Source organism: Ursus maritimus, unplaced genomic scaffold, assembly GCF_017311325.1.
Source record: "Ursus maritimus isolate PB19 unplaced genomic scaffold, ASM1731132v1 scaffold_33, whole genome shotgun sequence".
In the NCBI taxonomy this organism is placed as follows: domain Eukaryota; kingdom Metazoa; phylum Chordata; class Mammalia; order Carnivora; family Ursidae; genus Ursus; species Ursus maritimus.
The window spans coordinates 19,008,557-19,030,128 of NW_024425897.1; the positions used below are offsets into that span (position 1 = coordinate 19,008,557).

Sequence of the window (21,572 nt, forward strand, 5' to 3'; positions counted from 1 at the left end):
TGGTGAGGAGCTGGCGTTTTAGAGGTCTGGGAGGAACCCCAGAACCACCCAGCTTGGCATGGTCTGCCAGCAACCGGAGGGAGAGGGGTGTGGGAGATCGGGGGTCTGGAAAGGTGGCAGCCTCCCAGAAAGCGCATTTCTCATGGGGCAGGAAGAATCATTCCCTGGAAGGCCAAGGGACTGGCAGGTCCCCGGTGGAGGGAACTGAAGAGTGGCTGCTGGAAAGGGGGGGACCCCTTGGGCCTCTTTGGGGTGCTCCTCTCAGGCTTTGGATCTCGGAGTCCCCACCTTCTAGAGAAGTCCTTCTCTTCCTAACTAGTGGCAGCCAGGGCTGCACCAGGGGCTAGCCTGGGAAGGGCAGGGGCAAAAGGGGGCAGGAAAAAGGGTCTAGAATCAGGAAAGTGAACGGTCACACCTGGGGAGGCCTCAGGAGTCACATCAGGCCTCTGGGTCTGGGATCTGGAGCTCGCAAAAGGCTTGGGACCTTCCCGAGACCCGCCAATGGGACCTGGAGAGCACAGGGTCCATGCACACCCTGAGTGCAGTGGGTCTGGACCAGAGACAGAAGGGTCACCCTGAGAGCAGGGCATCTGGGAGGGGAACACCAGGGACCGCAGATTTCGGCCTCTGTGCCTCCAAGGGGGGGGGGGCGCCCTCAGCAGGCTGAGCCCACAGCCACCTGTGGGAAGTGGCTAAGGTTCCCTTTCAGGCTGTCCCTAAAGTTGCAGAGCCCAAGGAATGGCAAGGAGCTGGGTGCATTTCAGCAGAGGCTGTGTGACCCAGGCAAGTCTTCACCCTCTCTGAGCCTGATTATTTGTTTTTAAAAAATGGAGCCGGGGGCATCTCCTCCCGCCTCCCCTCTATCCCACCCACCCCCCTTTCCCTCCTGCCAGGGGACAGTGTGTGCTGGGGTTGAGGCTGTGATGACTGTGGGCCAAGGTCTGGGAACAGAACGGGGCTGGGAACAGAAGGCTGAGGTTTAGAGAGGGGAATGTCAGCCCCTCTGCACCCTCTCTCCCATCCTGCCAAGCTCTCCTGAATCTGGGTCTGCATGCTCACCCAGGCCCTCTCCTGCTTCCTCGGTGGGAGCGAGAGGAGGGGATGGAGAAACGACAGAGAGATCTGAGCCCTTAATCCAACTGCTAGGCTTCCAGCAACTGCCTCCGTTTGACTGAATGCACTTTTATTTTATTTTTATTATTTTATTTTTTTTAAAGATTTTATTTATTTATTTGACAGAGATAGAGACAGCCAGGGAGAGAGGGAACACAAGCAGGGGGAGTGGGAGAGGAAGAAGCAGGCTCATAGCGGAGGAGCCTGATGTGGGGCTCGATCCCATAACGCCGGGATCACGCCCTGAGCCGAAGGCAGACACTTAACCGCTGTGCCACCCAGGCACCCCTAAATGCACTTTTAGATGCTTATAATGTGCCCATTTGCACTCATCCAGTTTAACAGGCCTCCTCCCATCCCCCTTCCCTTCCCTGGCGTGGTCCAGAAGCCTCGCCCGCCCGTGTACAAGAGTTACTCCTGGCTTCTGGAGTCAGACTGCCTGGGTTCAAATCCCACCAGAGGGTGACTGTGGCCAGAGCCCCAGGAGCCATCTCCTCCTCTAGCTATTGAGCTAAATGAGTGAGGGAAACCGTGGACCAACAGCTCCTAGCCTGCCGTAAATGTTAGCTATCATCACACCTCCACACGAGCAGATTTTTGAGCCTGGAATATCCGCATTTCTCTCTTCATGGCTGTAGAGACTCAAGTAGGGTGCTTCTGAAAATATTAATGGAAAATGCTGGGAGGAGAGACGATGGGGGCTGCCTCGGCTGGCTGCCTGGGGCTCAGACCGGAAAGGAGTGGATGGGGACAATGCGAGCCAGTTGGGAGCTTTTGGGGACATTAGATGCCCCAGTGGAAGCTGTCTTTCCTGACCAGCTCGGAGATGGATGGTGTCCCCTGCAGAGAGTGAAACAAGAGGGGAGGAGGACCCCAGAGGAAGAGTCACCCCAAACCCCAAACCCGCAGCCATGGGTCTCCGACCCACACACAGGCCTGCACCCCTTCTCTCTGAGGCCCTCTCTCTGGCTCCCTCGAGGGCCTCTAAGCTGGTCAGCGCCCTGGCTCTTTCTCGGAGCTTGCTGCCCCCAGAATGGAAACAGAGAAGTCGGCCTGTATTGTGTACTGCCCACCCCCAGAAAAAAAGAGGGGTATTTCGCTTTGCAGGTTCAAGAAGAAAGCAACGGAACCCCAACATCCAATTTTAATGTTGGTTATAGTACACCCACAATGGAAAATGTTTTCTCTAAAAGGCGTATAATGTATTCTTTCTCTCTGTAAGGCCTTCCAGACATGAAAGCCACAATTTCACGTTCCTGACTTTTCTCGTTCCATTTAGAAGTTAGCCCAGGCAGGGAGCCTCGCCAGCGGACTGGGGTGAATAGTATGCGTGAAGACACCCAGCAGTCCTTGGGTCCCAGGTCCCTGGCTGGGATTTTGGGGCTCGGGCTTGGGTGGAAGCATCCCGTCTGACCGCCGCCTGAGCGCCGCCTCTGAGGTCACAGCTGTCAGCTCCAAGCCAGGGCTTTTGCTCCAGACCTGAACCCACCCGGCAGAGATGCCACTATATTTCGATTTTTCTCCTCCGTTTCGAAAAGGGGGTAGTTTGTCAGTCCCTGCCGCGTTGAACCCATGCAGGACACTCGGGAAAGCCCAGAGCGACGGGCAGAAGTAGAGCCTTGCAGGCCTCGGAACTCTCCGGGAAAGCACGACGGTCCTGCGGACGCCCCATTGTTGCAAGCGACCGAGGGGACTCCTGCGTTGTCATGGTGACCAGGAAAACAAGGGCCCCTGCGGAAATGGTCGCCGGGGAACTTTTCTTTGCCACCAACCTGTCAGGGGCACCCCACGATAAGGCTCGGTCAGTTTCACCCCAGGGTTTTCCGGGTGCGATTGTGCACCGCAGCGGGGCGTCTGGGGTCCCCGCTTCCGGACCCTTCCGTCGGGGCTGCCCCCAAAGGCCAGAAACCCAGCACCGGGAGGCCAGGAAGTCTGGGGGGGGGCGGGGAGCGGATCCGCTGCGGAGCTCCAGGCCCCAGGCTGAAAGGGAAGAAAAATTAGAGGTCTTGACCAAGCAATCGTTTTGGTGACGGATCCTTCCAGTTTGGGGTCTGGCCGCCCTCGTCACCCGCACCCCCACACACGTCCCTTCACCTCCTCAAGGTCATTACTAGAGTTTTCACTCGCAGCTCCGGGTGGGGAGGCCACTCCGTCCTCCACCCCCACTTCCCCTGCACCCGTGTAGGGCTCCTGCGGCGGCTGGGGCCTGGAGCCGTCCTGGCAAGTTTCTCCCCGAAAGAGAGAAGCAAGGGGTGCGGGGCCGTGGCCGTGCTAAGGATTAAGCTGGCTGTCCCAGCGGTAGCAGAGCTGTTTAGGTTCTCTTGACCCAGGCAGGTTCGTGATCTTGGTCAGACCTTGGGAATTTCCAAAATCACTGGCCTGGCTCATTTGGGCTATAAAGTCGATGTTACCTGAATCATTGGCTTGACCAGGAGGGCTCAAGATGAAGTTTCTTAAAGGGGGAGGGGGAAGTACGGTCACCACTCCTCTCCCCTTTGTTTGCTTTGCTTCAGACTGTCCGTCTGCGGACTCCCTGCGGCACAGACAGGAACCCTGTCCCTTGCCCCTTTGAGAAAGCGCTTTATGAAACATCAGATCGGGTTCTCTCCGGTGTGGACGTCTTGCTCTGTGAGGCCTAGGCTGGCTGGAAGGAGGCCCACGGGCAGCCAGAACTGGAGTCGCGGTTTCGTCTCTGGTTTTGAATCCGGCCCTTTGAGCAAGCTTAACACGTGTGGATTTAATTTCCCTTTCTTTCTCGCTTTCTTTTCTCCCCCCACCCTTGTGAGGGAACAAGAAAAATAGTCTGCCGTGTCGACAGCGCGACACCGTTCCCTTTGCCAAAGAAAATTTGTCTTTCCAGAGCCCCGGAGAGCAGTGGGTTCCCGAATTTCCACTGCACCCTCCAGTTGAGGGAGGGGTACCCAGACAGGCTCCCCGCCCGATCTGGAGGTATTAGCCCAAGTCTCCCTCGTACTGGGTCAGAGCCCTGGAATTCAGTATATTTTCCTCCCACATCTTTTGGGGGCTGTGGGGACAGGCTGACTACAAGGGAGGCCTTTCTGCGGGTTGGAGCGCTCAGGCTCATGCAGCCCACGGGGTAAAATGTGGCTCCAGGTTCTCCGTTCAAGACCCTCACCCTTCTCCTCCAGGGAGGACTCCCTGAATTGGAGGGGCAAGAACAGAGAAGCTCCTTCGCGGCCAGAGCGCTGCTCCTTACCACCTTCTCTGCTCTTGGGGTGCTTGCAAATCTCTAGCCTCGAGATCTCAGCTGGGCCTCTAGAATGATGCTCCCACTTCCATTTCTCATTTTATGACCCTGATGGAGAGGGGAGGGAGCCTCAACCGCCAAACTTGGGGGAGCAGGGAGGGATATTTCCAAAGCACAAGGAAGAACACCGATGTGAACAAGAATAGTAGCAATAAGAATTCTCCGTGAAAAGACTGGAGGAGAATATTGGATATTAAAATAATAGCAATCGCCAGTATTCTTCCCAGATGCTTCCGGTCCAAAGGGAAGAAACTAGGAATGGAATAAAACATTGGGAAGGGAGATACCACGGTTCTGGAAAAAAAAATAACAGAGCCTGATTTAACTGGGCAGGAGGGGAAGTGACCCCCTGAGAAACGAGAGAATTTCTCTCCCTTAGTCTGACTCCCTCTTTTGCAAAAGGAGTTGGTCCAAGTTTGGTTTGGTTATATCTATTGTTATAATTCTTATTCGCTTTCCCAGGCCCTTCTGCTCTCCTCCCTACTTCTTGCCTGCAAGAGAGACCCAAGTCAGGCAGGGACGCATTGGAAAAGATCCCCAAAGAGGGTGTCTTCTTAAGCCAGATCTTTTTTGGGAGGAAAGAAAGAAGGTGGTTTGGGACTCGACTTTCCTAGAAACAGAGGCAGGAGTGAAGCATCAACAGTGGTCTCCACTTGCCTTTGCCTGGTTTGGTTTTGTACTTTTTATGAGGGAACCTCACTCTTCTACCCAAGGTGATATTAAAATCATTAAAATCAGGGCTGGAATTTTGTAAAATGAGGAAAATGCGTTTCGGGGGCAAACCCAGCTGGGGGGCAGGTCGCGGAACGCGGAGATCCTCCCGAAGAAGGAGGGGAGGCTGCATGTTGCCGCCTCGCTTTGGAACTAACTGCCCAATGACTGGGGTAAGGAATGGAGATGCTCAACACGGGTTGAGGTCTTTCATTTATTCGGCCCGTGGTCCGGCCCCCGGAGCGTCCGGAACAGGAGGTCCGGGAAGCTGGGGCTGCGGAATCCTCTGCGAGCCGGTCCAGGGGGTGGCGGGGCCCGCGCCGGGGATGAGAGAGAAGGGAAGCAAACGGAAAGGAACTCGCCCCGCTCGCTCGGAGTTTCGCCTTCCCTTTCCAGCGCCGGCGGGGCCCGGGCCTCCGTTTCCGGCCCACCTCGGCCCAGGGGTCACACGGGAACCCAACTCGAGGCCTCGGGCGAAGGATTTCGGCTTGCACTCCTGGCATCTGGGAGCAGACGCTGCACCCAACGGGCCTCGGATTGGGGAAAAGATAATTGTGAATAACTTGGGAAACGAAAGAGAATTTGGGGGCACAGTCACCGCGACCTGGCCGGGCGGAGGGACGCGCGCGGGTCCTGCTTGCTGGAAGCGGCAGAGTCTGCGGCCCGGCTGGCCCGGGCGCCCGCGTCCGGCGCTGGAAACCACTGCCCGTTCTCCCCGCGGGCCTGACCTTGGCTCCTGGGGCTGCTCGGTCGGCTGCGTTCCTGACTTTTCGCGGCCGCTCCGGCCCCAGACGTCCCGGGCCTGCAGCCAGGGCCTGCTTCGGAAAGCCCTGGAGGTTAGGGGCGAGCGAAACCCGGGATGGAACCCCGAAGCCGGGGGCAAGGCCAGATTCCGATGTCCGCTTCCCTCTCGACCCCTTGGCGGGAAGCTTACCCTTGCGGAAGGCCGGGCGCTCGCTTGCTCACTCCCGGGCCGGCCTAGCTCTTCCCTCGGCGCCGCCGGGGGCGTCTACGCAGTACGTTTCGCAACAGCACCCAGCGCGTTTCCAGCTGTGCGCAAAAGCTCGAGCGCATCCGCCACGGGGCGCTTAGAAGTTATGCCCATTGGTGAGACAAAAAATAATGCTAATCCTTATTACAAAACCAAATAGAGCGTCTCACCCAGTGCAGGCCCGGTCGCTGTAATTTTTCTCTGCAGAAATTTCCCCCCTCTTACCCCCCACCCCACGACTCACTCGCACCCCGCCCCCGCCGGGCCAAGCTGGGACGAGTTGCATCCCGGACCCAGCCAGAGGAGCTCTCACAGAATGGACTTTTTTCTCAGCAAGAACTTTGCGGACGACTCTCTTTCTTCCCTTCCACGCCTCGATCTCATTTCCCCCGCGCGATAACCCGGTAATTACTTCTACGCAGGTCTGCAAGCCGGCGCTGACTTATCGCGTCCCACACAGAACCAGCTCTGAGCGGCGCCTCGATATTCGTTTGCCGAGAGCTCCTCCTCGGAAAAAAGTAATTTTTTTAAATAATAAAAGGGCTCCCGCGCCTCCTCCGAGGGACCTCGTTCCACTCCAGAACAATTTGATTTCTTCCCAATCGTGGGCCGACGTGGGCTCCCACCTCCCTTCGCCAAGAGCCCCCTCCCCCTCCCCAAGAAAATCGATCTTGGCTCTATTTGTGCCTGATGTTCGCCACCCCCATTTCCCCAGAGAGCGCTGGGTTTGTTTATTTCTTTATTTATTCCCGTGGCCGAGGCGTCTGGGACTTGTGGCTACGCAGACCCGGGACTGATAGGCGAAGACGGACAGAAATTAACCTCCTGCCGCTGCCCCCCAGTCGAGCGTGACAGCGCGCGGGCCGGTTGCGTGACTCGTGACGTCTCCAAGTCCTATAGGTGCAGCGACTGGTGAGATAGTCGGTATCGCCTGGTTGCCTCTTTATTTTATTGGGGTATGCCTGGTAATAGTAATATTTAATTTGTCGAAGACCACAAACCAGCCTCGAGCTGGGAGGTACATACTACTCTTGACAGACGCTGGAAGAAGGCTTGGCCTAAAAGGGGTCTCTTTTGGGGGCCCTTTCCAAATTCTTCACTTGAACCCCCACTCCCCAGCAAGGCGCCACTGCTGGCTTCTGCACTGGAGAGAAGAGGTGGGATTTTTGGAGGTGAGTGTCCCCCTGGACAGCTATGGGGGGGGGATAGGTTTCGCTCAGCACTTTGCCTGGCTTCCGGCCCCAACTTGGTCCTGCTGGATACCCCCTCCCAGAGATGCTGTTTTTCACCATGGAAATAAGAATGCACTCTCTTGCATTTCGCCGTGAAGTGTCACCTGGCAAGAAGAGATTCCCGCTGGAGGTTTCAAAACCCCAGTTTCACTTGGGGGCCAGCGCAGCCTGCGCTCTGCAGACCAAGTGAATCTGGCCAGGCGGTTACTTGGGGGAGTTCAGATTTGCCCTCCCGGGAGGGGCCCGCAAATTATTTATGGGAATCTATTTTATCCGCAAATCTCTGCGAATTTAAAGGGATTGGAGAAGTCTTTCTGGATTTCCCCTTCCTTTCGCCAGAGACGCAGAGATACAAGCTCATCCCGAAGCCATGTTTGTTTCTAGTTTTTGGCCCTGGGTCGCCTCCTTAGCAAGCCCGACGTCCTCTGAGCGGACACTCTGGAAGGGAGAGGGTGTTTTCACACAAGTAAACTGCGGTGGTGGAAGGTTGTTTGCAAACCAACCTGGAAGTTGGAGTGAGAACCGTAGCAGATGCGGGGCTTGCTTTCCCCCCTGGTCGCCCCACTTTCTGGGATGGACAGTCCATTTTGTAATTCTCCAACGGATGGGATGTGTTACAGCCAGCTGGCTACTGATCTCCAGCACATTTCTCCTCTCTCCATCCCTTGGCCTGCAGGCCCAAGTCTCTAATCAGAGCCCCAGAAAACAATAGGGTGAAGGGGTCCAGGAGACACGGGTGGGAAACCGAAGGGAACCCTGACATTTATTCCAGGCACCAGTACTCGGTGCTCCAAACTGGGTCTGTTCAGGCTAAGACCTACTCACTGTGTTTATGCTTCTATTGACCTCTTCAACCCGCAAAATAATACATTTCAGAGACGGGGAGGGCAGGGAGAGGGGCCCAGGGGAGATGAAAACCCCAGCCAGTCTCCCATGACTGTTTGATTATTTTAATAAAACTGGGTACTGCCTGGGGTACAGCTCCAGCCCCGGAGGTCTAGTGGCCCTGGGGGTGGGAGCCCCTCGGCAGTTTCTGGGCATCTTTGATCTGGGCCCCCAATCCCAATGCATCTTTACCCTGCCTTCACCCTGGAGTGGCTGGGAGTTGGGGTGGTGAGTGGAGAGGGGGAGAGATGTCAGGGCGGCCGTCCGCGGCCAGTCGGGCCAGGCGGGGTCACGCAGCTCTGTCTTGAGGTCAGCGTTGGAGGGAGAACGTGGGCCAGGCTTCAGAGGAGGCTCGAGGCGTGTGCATGCAGCACAGTGCATTCAGACCCCATTCTCTGCACAGCCGCGTCGCCGAGATTACTTCCCGGGCAGGAGCCGGCAGGGTTTGCGATGATTTGCGCAGGATTTTTTGCAGCCACTGAGCCGAGCTCAGAGCAACAGAGATGGATGGAGGTTGGGAAGGGGGTGGAGAGGAGGGGTGATCTCAAGGTCTGGGTTTGAGAGTAGTGCTGTGATTTGAGTGTTCGGGAAATCTAATGGAAAAGGTGGTTGGGGGAGGGAGTGAGAAGAAAGAGGGAGGGAGGGAGGGAGGGAGGAGGGGGGCGGGAAAGAGGCAGAGGCAGGCTGTGTGCAGTGGGAGTTAGTTGGATAGGCAATTTCAGTACTTTGTAAGCATCAAGGCAGCCCAACGTCACTGAGCTCAGCTGAGTAGGCTTGTATTTCTGCGAGAGAGAGAGAGAGAGAGAGAGAGAGAGAGAGAGAGACTGACTCTCTTTCCTCGGATTCCAGAACTTTAACCCTGAAAGCGGCACCCAGAAAGAACCCTGACCATTCCCACAGCTGCCTCCTGTCTCCCAGCTTCCCCTCCCGAGGGGTGCAAGTGAGGAGCAGAGCCCCCGAGGTTCTAACGTGGAGCGTGCTCCCAGACGCTGCCGCTTGCTTTCCTTGGAGCCGTTCTGGCGCCTGACAACGTGCAAGTCTTTAGGGAGAGCAAGCAAGCGAGCGCAAAGCGGACGAGGTGCGTGCTGGAGGTGGGCAGTCGCTGCCGAGGCTCCAGCCGTGGGTGATCCTTTGTAGGCAGCGGTAGCGGCTAGTCTGGGCGAGCAGTCCCCGGCATAAGCCCCGGAGCCACCATGCCCGCGCCCCCGCCTCGCTGCCGGCTTCCCTGCTAGGAGCAAGAAGGGATGTGGTGAATGCACCGGCTTCGCCCAGCGAGGTAACCGCCCCCGCCGTTGGCCCGGGAGGCTCGGGGAGGGAGCCCCTCCGGGCCGAGTCGGCTCCGGGAGGCGCGGATGGCGGGACTCGAGCCCTGCCCGGGATCCTGCAGAGCCCGGCTTGCAGAGAGCTTCTGGCGCGTGGAGCCAGCCGGGGAGGCGCGCGGCCCCGGAGCGGCGTGGAGGTTTGCAGGACGCGCGGCCTGGTTCTGTCAAACCGCATCTAGCTCGCCCCCGCCAGCCCCGAGCTGCCGCCGACCCCGACCGGGGCGCGGGATGCGATTGTCCCCGCGGCCGGTGGCCGAGGCGAGCGCACGTAGGGGACGCCAGCCCCGGGTTCTTTTGTTGCAAGCCGGCTGCGGGGGGCTCCCATCACCGCCTCTCCCGAACCCCGAGGGTGTGGTGAGGGAAGCTGCCTGGGAGTCGGCCTCGGAAGCCGGCCCGCTCGGCCCCACTCTGGATCTGAAGCCCCCGCAGCCCTGGGTGGGATCCAGCCTCTTGCCGAAGCGGCTGTTAAGCTTTGGGGGGCCATCCTTGGCACTCCCTTCCCAGTCTAACCGGGTTCGGAGGGAGGAAATCCTTACTTGGAAACGTGGAGGAGATTGGAAAGGGATCAGAGCGAGAGGCAGGCTCCTCGGGGCTCGAACAGTTCTGCAGCTGTTACTTTTCGTGTTCCCACCTCCTAAGCCTGCAAGCCGGGCCATTCGACCCCTTGCGCCCGACCTAGGAGGCCGATCCAGCGTCTGAAGCCCAGAATTGATCTGGGACCCATCAGATCCTCGCTGCCCCCCCGCCCCAAGCCTGGGCCTGCACTTCCAGCGAGCCAGGCCCGGCTGAAGCTCGGAGAAACTCCCCTCGGCCTGGCCGCTAGTCAAAATGCCCGTCCCGGGCTGGAGAGCCGGGAAAGCCGGGAGAACGCACGGCTGGCCGGGGCAGGCGGCAGAGTGCGGGCCGCCGGCACCCAGGAGCGCGCCTCCCTCCGCACTGCCCCAGCACCGCTTTCCTGCCCTTTCCGTTTGGCTCCTTTTCATTTTTTTACCGTTGCTAAAAGTTGGGGGAAAGAGGGAGGACTCTTACTGTTGAAGGACTTTTAATTTTAAGGCCTGTGACTGATAAAGGATGAAGGTGAATTCTCCTGCGGACCTGGTCTCTCCATGTGCAAATCTTTCCCCTCCTCTGTTTTTGGTTTTGCAAGAGACGGGTTATTGCAGACATTTTGCCTGCTGCGGCAAAATATGCCTCTTGCGAGTTTTAATAAACAGAGCTGTGATGTCCTTCTGTGAATTTGACGAAGAAAAACAATTCTCAAAAGGACATTAGGTTTTTGTTTTGTTTTTGGTTCGTACCCAATGGCTTCCAAAAATACCCAGGCCTTATCTTTATTGGCTCTTCCAGAAGTCCAGACAAATTTGACGGGCAGCTGGCTTATCGTGGGGAGCCTGCGCAGGGGAGATGCGGGCCTCGCCTCCTCCGGGTCTGACCCGGGTCTTTCGCAAGAGGTTGTGCGTGGTCATAAAGTAGTAATAATGATAATAATAAAGGGACCTTCTGCAGCCTCCTTCAGCTGGGAACAGAGGTGCTGGGAGCTGCACACTGGGGGCCCAGTTGCTCCCTCCTGTCGCTAGAACAGCGTTTCCAACCTTCTTTTCTCTCTCTGCCTCTCTCTCTCTCTCTCTCTGCTTCCTGTCCTCAGAGCAGGACCCTGCGCGGGCACAGGGCGCCGGGCACACCATGGCCGACGCAGACGAGGGCTTTGGCCTGGCACACACACCCCTGCAAACTGAATCAAAGGATCTACCCTGCGACTCCAAGCCCGAGAGCGCGCTGGGGGCCCCCAGCAAGTCCCCGGCGTCCCCGCAGGCCGCCTTCACCCAGCAGGTAAGAAGACCTCCAGCCTCTCAGCCCTTTTGCAGAAACCGAAGGCCCCCCTGTGGGGGAGGGGCAGAGGGGTGGGTTATCCGTTGTCTGTAATGGTCCCCTTTCCTTTCTATCCGCACTCATTCCACCGTGCTATGCCCTGCGTCCCCAAATACCAGTATACTCCCATCCACTTTATTGTGACGATAATCTTTACGGCCAAGAGGATTTTGGAAATACACTGAAGTTGTTAGAGAAGTCTTAATTATCTGGCTATTTGGGGCCAGCTAACAATAGCCCAGATCATTCCTTTGCTGCTGCACTAGGTGTAGACTCAGCCCCAAGCACCTCATTAAGGGCTGGGTCAGCGGCCTCTTCAGGCCGGCGTGAGCGATGGCTTGACCCCTCTTCAGATCTTCCCTAGCCTTCCCCTCCGCCCGCCTCCTCTGTGCGGCCGCCCAGACCCGGGAGTTGCACTGTTGGTCTTGGACCGGGCTCTGGAGGGCTGGCTCACCCGGGCCGGTGGCGGGAAGCACAGGGCTGTGCCGGGAGGTTGCAGGGAGCCACAGACTCCCCTGGCTGGAAGCTGGGCCCAAGTAGAGGGTGAGGCCTCCGCGCACTCTCTGTGTCCTATTCCCCGGGCACTCGGGATGCTCAGGGCGGCCCGTGTAGCTCTGGATGATTTTAATAGGGTGTCAGATGGTGCAAAGCGGGGTGCCTTGACCAGAAGAGATATTTGGATGTAGCCAAAACCTTTCTTTGGGATTTCGATCGATCGATGTCCTTCCTGGCTATTTTATCACCTGTCTCTTTGCCCTTCCCGTCTCAGGAAAACACATGGATGGTTGGTTATAGAGAACAGAGGGCGGTGGGCCCAGAGTTTGGGAAACTCAGACTGTTTTTCTTTTTGGAAAAGCAAATCCATTTATGACACAGTTACGGATTATTGCAAAACAAAGATTTTTGTATATGTATTTTTCGCATCGGTTTTGTAAAATAGCTTTGAGTTGAAAGCTGGAATGTTGAATAGTTTCGGCTGTGCCCAGAATCAAAACAGCTCGCAGTGAACGAAGTTGGGTGTGGGGAGAACCTAGAAGGTTTGCTAAGATAGACATTTGAGAATTAATTTTTTTGGACTGTGGGAACCTATTATAATATCGAAACATTTTAAAATTGAGATTTTTCGCGTATGTCTCTGCACGCCATGGTGAGACTAAAGGCATGTTATGTACGGGATCCGCGTGTTTGTGTGTGCCCATCTGGGTGTCTATAGGAGGGTGTTCTGAGTGGGCTTTTTGAGATCGAGTGTGTTTGTTTTTGCTTTTGCTTTTTAGCTGCATCTTGGCTGAAAAGGATTGAGATTGGTTCCCCCCCTTTTCTTTGGCCTCAGTCTGTCCTCTGATGGGCTGATATTTGGGGACTTCTCTCTAGCCTTGTGGTGGTGACATTAGGAGACAGCAGTGCACTGCGGGCGGGTGCACGGGGCACGCACAGGGATTCCTGGGCAGGACTACCCTGTGCTCCAGAGTCCACGAAGCCCAGCCTTAGGCCGGGGGCAGTTCTCAGCCTCGGAGCCCAGAGGCTCTGGAGGGAAGGAGACGTCCGTGTTTGGGGGGAGTTTGGGGAGGGAAGGCCCACTGCTCCTGGGGCTTGTCTGTGTGACTTTTCTCTCTTTCCTGTAGGGCATGGAAGGGATCAAAGTGTTTCTCCACGAAAGAGAACTGTGGCTGAAATTTCACGAAGTAGGCACGGAGATGATCATAACCAAGGCTGGGAGGTGAGCCGGCTACCTCCGTGAGGGGCCTGGGGAAATCCTGTCGGAGACGAGGAGGAAAGGCGGCTCAGAGACCCGAGAGACCGAGATCCAGAGAAGGCAGAGGGGCAGAGAAAGGCGAGAACAGAATAGAGCAGAGAGAGAGAGAATGAATGTATTTTGTTCAACCCGTCTTGGGTTAAAGATGCCTGGAGAACTCCGCCAGTGACCTCCATCCCTGATGGGGGGAAATGCCTGCAAGACAGAGCATTTCTCCTGCTTCCTATAGAAGAAGAATCGAGAGCTTGTGGGGCGGGGTGGGGGGGCTGCGCTCAGTGGAACGATTGGTAATGGGAGAAAGTGGGACGAGGGGGAGAGAGAACGGGAAGCCAGAGAGGTGCGGAGTCGGCACAGAGATGAGACCCGCTTCCAGCCTGGACTCCTGGCCCCCACCCTCCTTCCTACCCTCCCTGACCTTGGAGCGAGTCCAGAGTCCCACCCGATTGCCAAACTCTGAATCTTTGAATGTATTCGCTACCTCTTTCATTGTTTATAGAAAGGAGGGAAAGGCTTTGAAACTGAACCGGGGCTCGGCCGGGCTCTATATACAGACACCGATAAACACGGCACTTTCGGCAGTTTCGCCAAGACACTCACCCCAGCGTTCCCCTTAAAAGCTCGCGGTTTTTAGCTAGAAATGCTAGACGGCAGGGGGAGGCTGGGGGAGGGTGGTGCAGCCCTGTATCTCAGGGTGCCAGTGTGCCCAGGCCTAGGGACATCCTCACCGCATGCTTCCCGGTGCTGGACTGGCCCTCCGCGTCCCGAAGGGCAGAAAGCCCCGAGTCAGCCCCCAGCAGGCGTGTGAAGCCGGCGTGTGAAGCCGGCGAGGCCAGTAGGCCCGAGCCACTGAGTGTGTGAAGGGGGAGGGCGGAGCTGCCCCGCCAGACGCCCCCCGGTTCTCTAGCCGAAGCCTCCCGCAATAAACTGACAACAGTGACATTTATTATTATTTGAAATTAAACAACGTCTGCTCCCCCGCTCGGCCTGAGTGAACTAGGAGGCGCGGTCTGTTTATACTGAAGAACTGAGCTCTTCTTCCCATTCTGCCGAGGAAGGAAAGACACGGCCGGGCCCCCTCTGCCCCCAGCCCGTGCAGAGGGGATTTAACTATAAAAGGCCTGGGAGGCCTCCCGCGCTCCCGCCTGCAGGCACACGCGCTCAGCCAGATAAACACCACTAGCCTTGGGCTCCAAGGCCTCCCTTCACTCACCCCTTCCCGCCATCCCTGGGTGAGCCAGGATCCGGCAGCTTGTCCTTGCTGGCTTTCCGGGGCTCACGCCACCCCCCTCCACGGGAGGGCTGGGAATTTGGAGCGTGCCCCAGAGCGCAGAGGGAGTGGGTACAGCGCCTGCAGGGCCGCATCCCGGTTCCGGCCCCGGTCTTTCCGAAACCAAACCCACCTGGGTTTTGCGTTTCTTTGCCGAGGGCCAAAGGGTTCAGACTCTGCAAGAAGAGTGCCAGGCGCCTTGGAGAAGCTGGGGGGCATTTAGGAATACATTTTGGCTAGAGGCTTCTGGCAGAGGCCACCAGCTGAGCTCTACTCTGGGGACGGCGGACCGCAGCCAGGACAGGAAGTGTATGGGCACCCATGGGTGTGCGGTCCCGAGGGCGCACACAGCCCGGTGTCCTCCTGCAGCGGCAGNCATGGGCTCAGTGGCTGGAGCATCTGCCTGGGCGCGGGAGGCCGGCTTTTCCCCTAACAGGGCTCCTTCTGCCCCTAAATTAAAAAACAGGTTTCTGGCTCCGAAAAAAGCGTTTACAAAGAGCAGAATTGGGGGTTCCAAGCAGGGCCTTCTTCATAACTGGTTCTTTCTAGAAGCCTTGGCCTCCAGGTTTCTATTTTCCTTCTGGTTACAAATAGCCACCAGCCTCCCGCTCACCTCTAGGCCTATCTCCTCCCCAAAACTTCAAGGGAAACCTGGAATGGATCTTGCCAAGAGCGGAGCGGGGGCTGCTTTTCTCCTGCGTGCTCCTCCAGGAGGAGTTGCTTCTTCCATTAAGATGTGTAGACCTGCTCTTTACAGTATTGGCATTAAAATTCTCTCTCTGTGTCTTTCTCTCTCTCCCCTCCCCCTTCCCTTTCTCCGGCTTCCTGCCTTCTCCGTCTTCCTCCCTTCCTCCCCTTCTCTCCCAGGCGGATGTTTCCCAGTTACAAAGTGAAGGTGACCGGCCTTAATCCCAAAACGAAATACATTCTCCTCATGGACATCGTTCCGGCCGATGACCACAGATACAAGTTCGCAGATAATAAATGGTAGGCACCGCCCGGCGTGGGCAGGTGGGGAGGGCAAGGGGGAGAGTGGAAAGCCAGACTCCCCTCCCCCTGCATTAAACCGAGAAGCAGTTTTTGAATTCCCAACTGTGTGGGAGTGCCAGAGGCTTTTGCTGCTATCCCCGACCACCCTGAGAGGAAGAAATAGCAGCCATTAGCCCCCATTTTATAGACAAGAAAACTGAGGCTCTGTGGAAGTGAAGGGCCTGTGTCTGTTGCTACACCCGCGGGGTGTGGATTTTAAAAAGGGGATTGTTTCCAAGCGCTGGAGGTATTTCTGGGGGCATAAAACCATTTACAGTTATTTTTTATGAGTTACTTGCTTTGAACATGCCTTTTTATGAAATTGCAAAGTCGGGCCGTGGTATTTGAGTTAAACAGGCAAGAGAGGAGAGGTCCATTCCTTGTTTGCTCGTGTGGCTGCCAAGCGTGCAGAGGCTGGAAGAGGAAGGCCCATTTGAAAGCCCTCAAGGACTTTGCTTAGACTTTTTTGTCCAGGTTTCCAGAACCTACTGATGATGGTCCATAGGCAGCAAGAGGCCACGAGGCCCGGCAGTGGCGCCCCTGGTGCAGGGGGAGGAGTGAGGTGGAAGAAGAAAGAGCCGGGTCGGGGATTCGCCTGGACACTGGCCACAGGCCTTCTGGGCACCTGGGCTTGCAGATGCCCAGGCGAGGCCCGAGGGTCAGGCCATTTCCAGAACATTCTCCTGTGTTCAGCAGCCCTTGCCTGGCCCGGCACAGGACCCCGCCAGCACGACAGGGCGCTAAGTCTGGGCGGGTTTCGCCCCTCCTTGGTCCAGGTCTGTGACGGGCAAAGCGGAGCCCGCCATGCCGGGCCGTCTCTACGTGCACCCGGATTCGCCGGCCACCGGAGCGCACTGGATGCGGCAACTGGTCTCCTTCCAGAAACTCAAGCTCACCAACAACCACCTGGACCCATTTGGGCACGTAAGTACCTGGTGCAGCCTGATTTCAGTCTCTGTCCGTCCTTCCGTCTGTCTTGTCCTCTCTCCTCTCCCTCTGCTGGCTCCTGAGTTTCTCTCGGCTCCTCACACACCCGTTTCTCCTTTCTTTGCCCCACTCCACCAGCCTGGGTCTTTTCTTCTCTCGGCCTCCCTGGTCCGGACTTCTTCCCTTCCAGCTCCACTGCTCTCCTGTGCAGTCCTCTGTGTGGGCCACGGTCCCATCCTCTGGGGCCGCCTTTCCCGGGGAGCAAGAGACCCGAGGCCTGGAGGAGACTGAAGTGCACATCCCTGCTTCAGACCTCAGTCCCATCGGTGATGAGGGGTGGAGGGTTGTGTGTTTCAGATCTCAGAAAACCGGGTCCTTCTAGCCCAGTGGGGACTCAGCACAGGCTGTCCAGGGCTGGACCCTGGTGGGAGCCATAGATACCTTTCCTGCTCACTTCTAAATCCTGCCTTATTATTGAGATGGTCCAGCTGACAGGGAGACCCCAGGCCACCTGCTCCCTCTTTTAAAGATGGGGAAACCAACCTGCCAGAGGCCAACCTTGGTACCTCTTTTTAGCTGGTATCTTGAGTTTATCTGTTTTTTCCTCCCAAGGTCCAGCTTCTCCCCTGCCCCCGCTGCGCCCGGAGCAGGCAAACCTGGACCAGAGTTCTAAACCTGGAGTCCGCATGCCCCCTCCCCACAGAGCGGCCCGGTTAACCCCCTGAATCTGCAGGCAGGACATTGAGTGTGCTCCCCCCACCTTCCAGGAGAATGTGTAACGTTTAGTAGATTCGCTGGCTTTAAGTAGATTCTTTTCCTCAACGAAAAACAAATGAAGAACAAAACATTGATTTGGGGAAAAATGTTTCTAGATCTTTTCATTGGCAATAATTGATCAGCAGGACAGAACACAGTCTCTGAATTCAGTGTGTTCAGAACCCTTGGCTTTAATGAGCTCCTTTGTCTTTGGGCACTTGGCCCTCATAGCAGCCTAGAAAGGAGAACAGAAATGCGTAGCCTTTATAAATAGGAGTCCAGGGGCGGGGAGGAGACTCGCCCAAGGTCATGCAGCTTGAATTTGGGAGCAGGGATTTGATCTCTCTCTTTCCAAGAGGGCTCTCTGTCCTGCCCTGTGGTCTCTTTAGGGAACATCAACAAACACATGGTCCTCAGTTGAGGCAACTGGGTTTGAATGGATTTGATCTGGAGGAGGGACAGTTTGTGAAGGTCCAGAGGGAGAATCTTCTCCTGTGGGGCCTTGGGGCTAAAACCCTGAACCCGCAGGATCTGTGGTGGGGAGGGGACAGTGATGCAGGCCACGGCAGCCTCTGCACGTGGTCCAGGCGAGCTTGAACTGCTGGCGGCTGGGGAAGAGAGAAGGCGGGCCGGTTCCCTTCCTGCGCGCCGTGGGGAAGGAGCAGAGGGTGCCGATGGGGCGCTTCAGGGCAAAACGCCCGGCCTCCTTTCCGTTTCAACCAGGCAGTTTGCCGGCAGCGTCCCGTGGGCGGGAGCATCCCCGGGCAGAATGCCCTCCAGCTTGCGGGGCGTGGGCTGGCCGGGGTGACCCGTACCTGCGGGGGCAGAACCCAGACTCTAGGGTAAGCGCCTGGGAGAAATGGGACGGTTTTCCCGCCTGGCTGGCGGCCTCCTGGAGGCTGGGTGGTACCCTTTCGTGGGGGACTCTGTGGAACCTTGGTGCCGGGCAGCGGGACTGTCCTCCAGCCCCACTCGCGCCTAGCTTTCCCCCTGCAGCCCCGGCAGTGCCCTTTGGGGTCTCGTCGGGGTGGGCGCCTGGGGAAGGCTCGCGGCCCCGCAACCAGGCTCCGCACTCTCGAGAATTTCCAGTCCTCCCGAGCCCGCGGAAGAGGGAGGGTGCTCGGGGCGGCCTCGGGCTCCCCCGCTGCCACGCAGCCCTGCCCCCCAACTTCGGACTCGGAGTCCAGAGCCGCCCTAATGAAATTAGGAGCCATTAGATCGCCCTCGCGCTGATGTCTCCACACTGTCCCCGGCCGTCAAAGCAATTTGGCTAAGCCGGGACGATGGCCGCGCCGGCCGGGGGCTGCGGCGGCCCGCGGGGCCCCACTGCGTCTATCTGTCGCCACGCCGCCCCGGCCGGCGTCGCTATCGGCCAGGGAGGCGGCCCGGCCGCGGCGGCCGGAGATTAGAGCCGCGCGGCCGGGGTCGGGAGCCGCGGGGCCCCGGGTTCTCGGCCACTCCCCGCCTCCCCTCCCCCTCCTCCAGGCGGGTCTCTAGGGTTGGCCCAAGGACCCTGCCCCAGGGTCATCAACGCAAATAATCAAAGACACCGGGACAGCCTCCGCCGCTCCAGTTGGCGGTCCTGGGGAAAAAGCAGGCCCGAGTGTCAGCGCGTTAAGCGCGGCGATTGGCCCATTCGGTGGGTACACATCCGAACGCCTTGATAAATGTTCGCATTCGCAGCTTCCCGCAATCATCAAAAGCCAGGCGTCCTCCAAACAGCGAAGACCGTTTTGTTAGCAAGATGCTCATCTCCTAGGACTAGCCCTGCTCCGCAGAGAGGGTGTGGGGTCTGGAGCCTTCCTCCCCCTGGATACTGATTGTAGAGTAGTCGTATTAAAGGTGCAGCTGCAGCAGGAGGACCCCGCTTGTCTCTGGGAGCACCCCAAACACGGAGGCAGTAGAAAGGAAAGAGAAAGAGCGCATTCCCAAAAAAGCGATGCAGGGGTTCTGTCCGGGGCCAAGTCTGGAGATAATTCCGACTGTGGGTCCTGAAACGTTGATAAAGTCTTAGAAAGGGAACCTGGAGAGAAGCAGGTCCTCCTCTGGTGGTGGTGGGATGGGGGGTGCTTCTTCCCCCTAATCTCACCATCCTTGGAGTTCCACTGGCCATCCCATTATCTTCTTTTTTTTCATTGACTCTACTTTGCACGTTCTCCTAACAACGGGCCAAACCTGTGATTTCTATTTTAGTTCTGCAAACACTGGTGTTTTCCTTTTCCGTCTCTTAGAGGGTTTTTTTTGGGGGGGGGATGTTTGTTTATTTGTTTGTGTCTTTTCCCTTTCATTCCAAAACTGATGCTTAAACTTCCCCCTCGGGCACCAGTTCCTTGCTCCAGACTCCCGACTCTCTCTCATTGGGGGGGGGGGAGTACCCTATGCAGGAGTTAATTTATTAAGCAAACTTTATTAAGAATTCTGATTTACTGCCGTGTGTGCTTTGGGTAGATTCCTGGAATATTACCCTGGCTTTTTGGGTTGGAAATTGTCATTTTTGAAATGTTTCTTTTTAATGAAATCACTGGCCCCTTTTCAAAACAGGAGAAAAAAAAATCAGACCTTTTTTTTTTTTTTGTTAAGAGCCTGTATAAAGAGGTGAATTTTAGGGGTGGGGAGAGGGCATTTATCTGGAAACAAAGGGGTTTTGATTTTTCTTACAATCTCATTTTCCTTATTATTTTTAGATTATTCTAAATTCCATGCACAAATACCAGCCCAGATTACACATCGTGAAGGCGGATGAAAATAATGGATTTGGCTCAAAAAATACTGCGTTCTGCACCCACGTCTTTCCTGAGACAGCCTTTATCGCCGTGACTTCCTACCAGAACCACAAGGTAAGCGCGAGGCCCGGGAACCAGCGTGCTGGGGCCGCCTGTGCCTTTGCAGGAAGATGCCGGGGTCTCCTGCGGAAACTTTTAAGCTTTAAGGGTCGTCATTCCCTCACAGCAGGCACCAGTTTCTACCCCAGGGGGCTGGGGCAGGGACCAAGCTACAGCCTGAAGGTTGCCTATGTTTGTACTATATTCATGGGTTTTGTGGGACTCTCTCTCTGTCCCTCTGTCTCTCCTTGTCTCTCTGTCTCTATCTCTCTCTGTCTTTTGCACACACACCAGTTAGAAACAAACTTGTCCAGTCATAGGTGACGCCACATTCAAATACAGGAAGGCATCTCTCTGCACTCACGAAGCGATCGCCCGGAGGAAGAAAGGTCCTTTTATTGCAGGGCTCTGTGCTCTTGGGTGGGGGCCTGGTGCCACCTTTGTGGACCCTCTTTTTCGGGTGAGGGTCTCTGCTCCAGTTTGCCTTTTGGATGCATTTCAACTTGACCTGGGGCAGGTGGCAAAGTTGCCAGAAGCCTTGGGCTTGGATGTGCAAGATGCTTTCCTCATTGTGTCCATGGTTGCTGGTCCCGGATCACAGTGAGGCCGGGTTGGCATTGTTGAAAACAAGAACGCAAACCAAAGCGACCTGTGCCCCCACTCCCCCAGCAGCTCCCAGGAGCTAGAGCAGACCACAGCAAAACCACAGCTTGCGGAGGGGCGGGGATGCCTGTCTGCCAGAAAGAGGCTGCAGTGTGGTGTAGACAGGAAGGTACAGCTCCATCCTGTCAACGTCAGACCCCATGCTGTTCAAAAATCCAGGCCCTGATTTCGGCATTTCCAAGCTGGACAACGATGCTGGAATAGGGTACCCCATCACTGCAGGTTGGGGGGGTATCTCTTCTTTTTTCCCAGGAGAAAGGGCTCCTCTTGACTTTTCATGGTTCACTTCTGTTCCTTCGAAACTTAAGTGCCCCTGGATTCATTTTCTTGGTGGGTGGGCGGGATTGAGGGATTCTTAATCCTAGTTCTGAAAAGACATAGGATCTGGCAAGGCAAGATACAGGGTGGGGGGCACTGTGGGGGTGCAGGTTGTTAGCTTTAAGTAGTGTGATCTGGGTTGGAGGACGGTGGAAGGGGAATGTAGGGGCTTCCATATGGGATCAGTGAGGGCGGGTCACTGGGGCAACAGAAGGAGATAGACATGGAGATGGTGACGCCCTTCGTCCTCCACAGCTCCTGTCCCCACCTGCAAGATAAGGGCAGGGTGGCGGGAAGTTACAGGGGCTGTGTAGCCAGATGGGAGAGCCCGGGGCAGGGGTGAGGGGTGGGTTTAGCACCCTATAGCCTCCTGCCTACAGGCCCAGGTGTCAGATAACACCCCCCTCCCCCCCAGCAAAGCCAGGGCAGTTACACGATGGTAAGCTCCAAATTCGGATTGTCAGTCAGCAGGCCAGGCTCTGATGGATGGTCCCTTCTAGACTGCAAGTCCTGTCTGGGGACCCAAGTCTGGAGAGCGCTTCCCTCCAGAAGAAAACTCGCTCTCTCCAAAATGCAATTATTTTTTAAAGGGGAAGAAGGATTTTTCTGAATTCCATCCCTGACTTGTCAAACCAACAAGAGCAAA

At 56.6% G+C, this 21,572-nt stretch overlaps 1 protein-coding gene across 1 annotated transcript in view; it reads left to right on the forward strand.

The window, feature by feature from the left end:
• The first annotated feature begins 11,204 nt into the window (after window positions 1-11,204).
• TBX5 (T-box transcription factor 5) overlaps window positions 11,205-21,572 on the forward strand; it is a 42,609-nt gene continuing 32,241 nt past the window's right edge. Inside the window, exons 1-5 of the mRNA XM_008688929.2 lie at window positions 11,205-11,352; window positions 13,014-13,108; window positions 15,279-15,398; window positions 16,217-16,364; window positions 19,808-19,960. Coding sequence (XP_008687151.2) covers window positions 11,206-11,352; window positions 13,014-13,108; window positions 15,279-15,398; window positions 16,217-16,364; window positions 19,808-19,960 — 663 coding nt within the window. The 5' untranslated portion in view covers window position 11,205. The remainder of the gene's footprint in view (window positions 11,353-13,013; window positions 13,109-15,278; window positions 15,399-16,216; window positions 16,365-19,807; window positions 19,961-21,572) is intronic.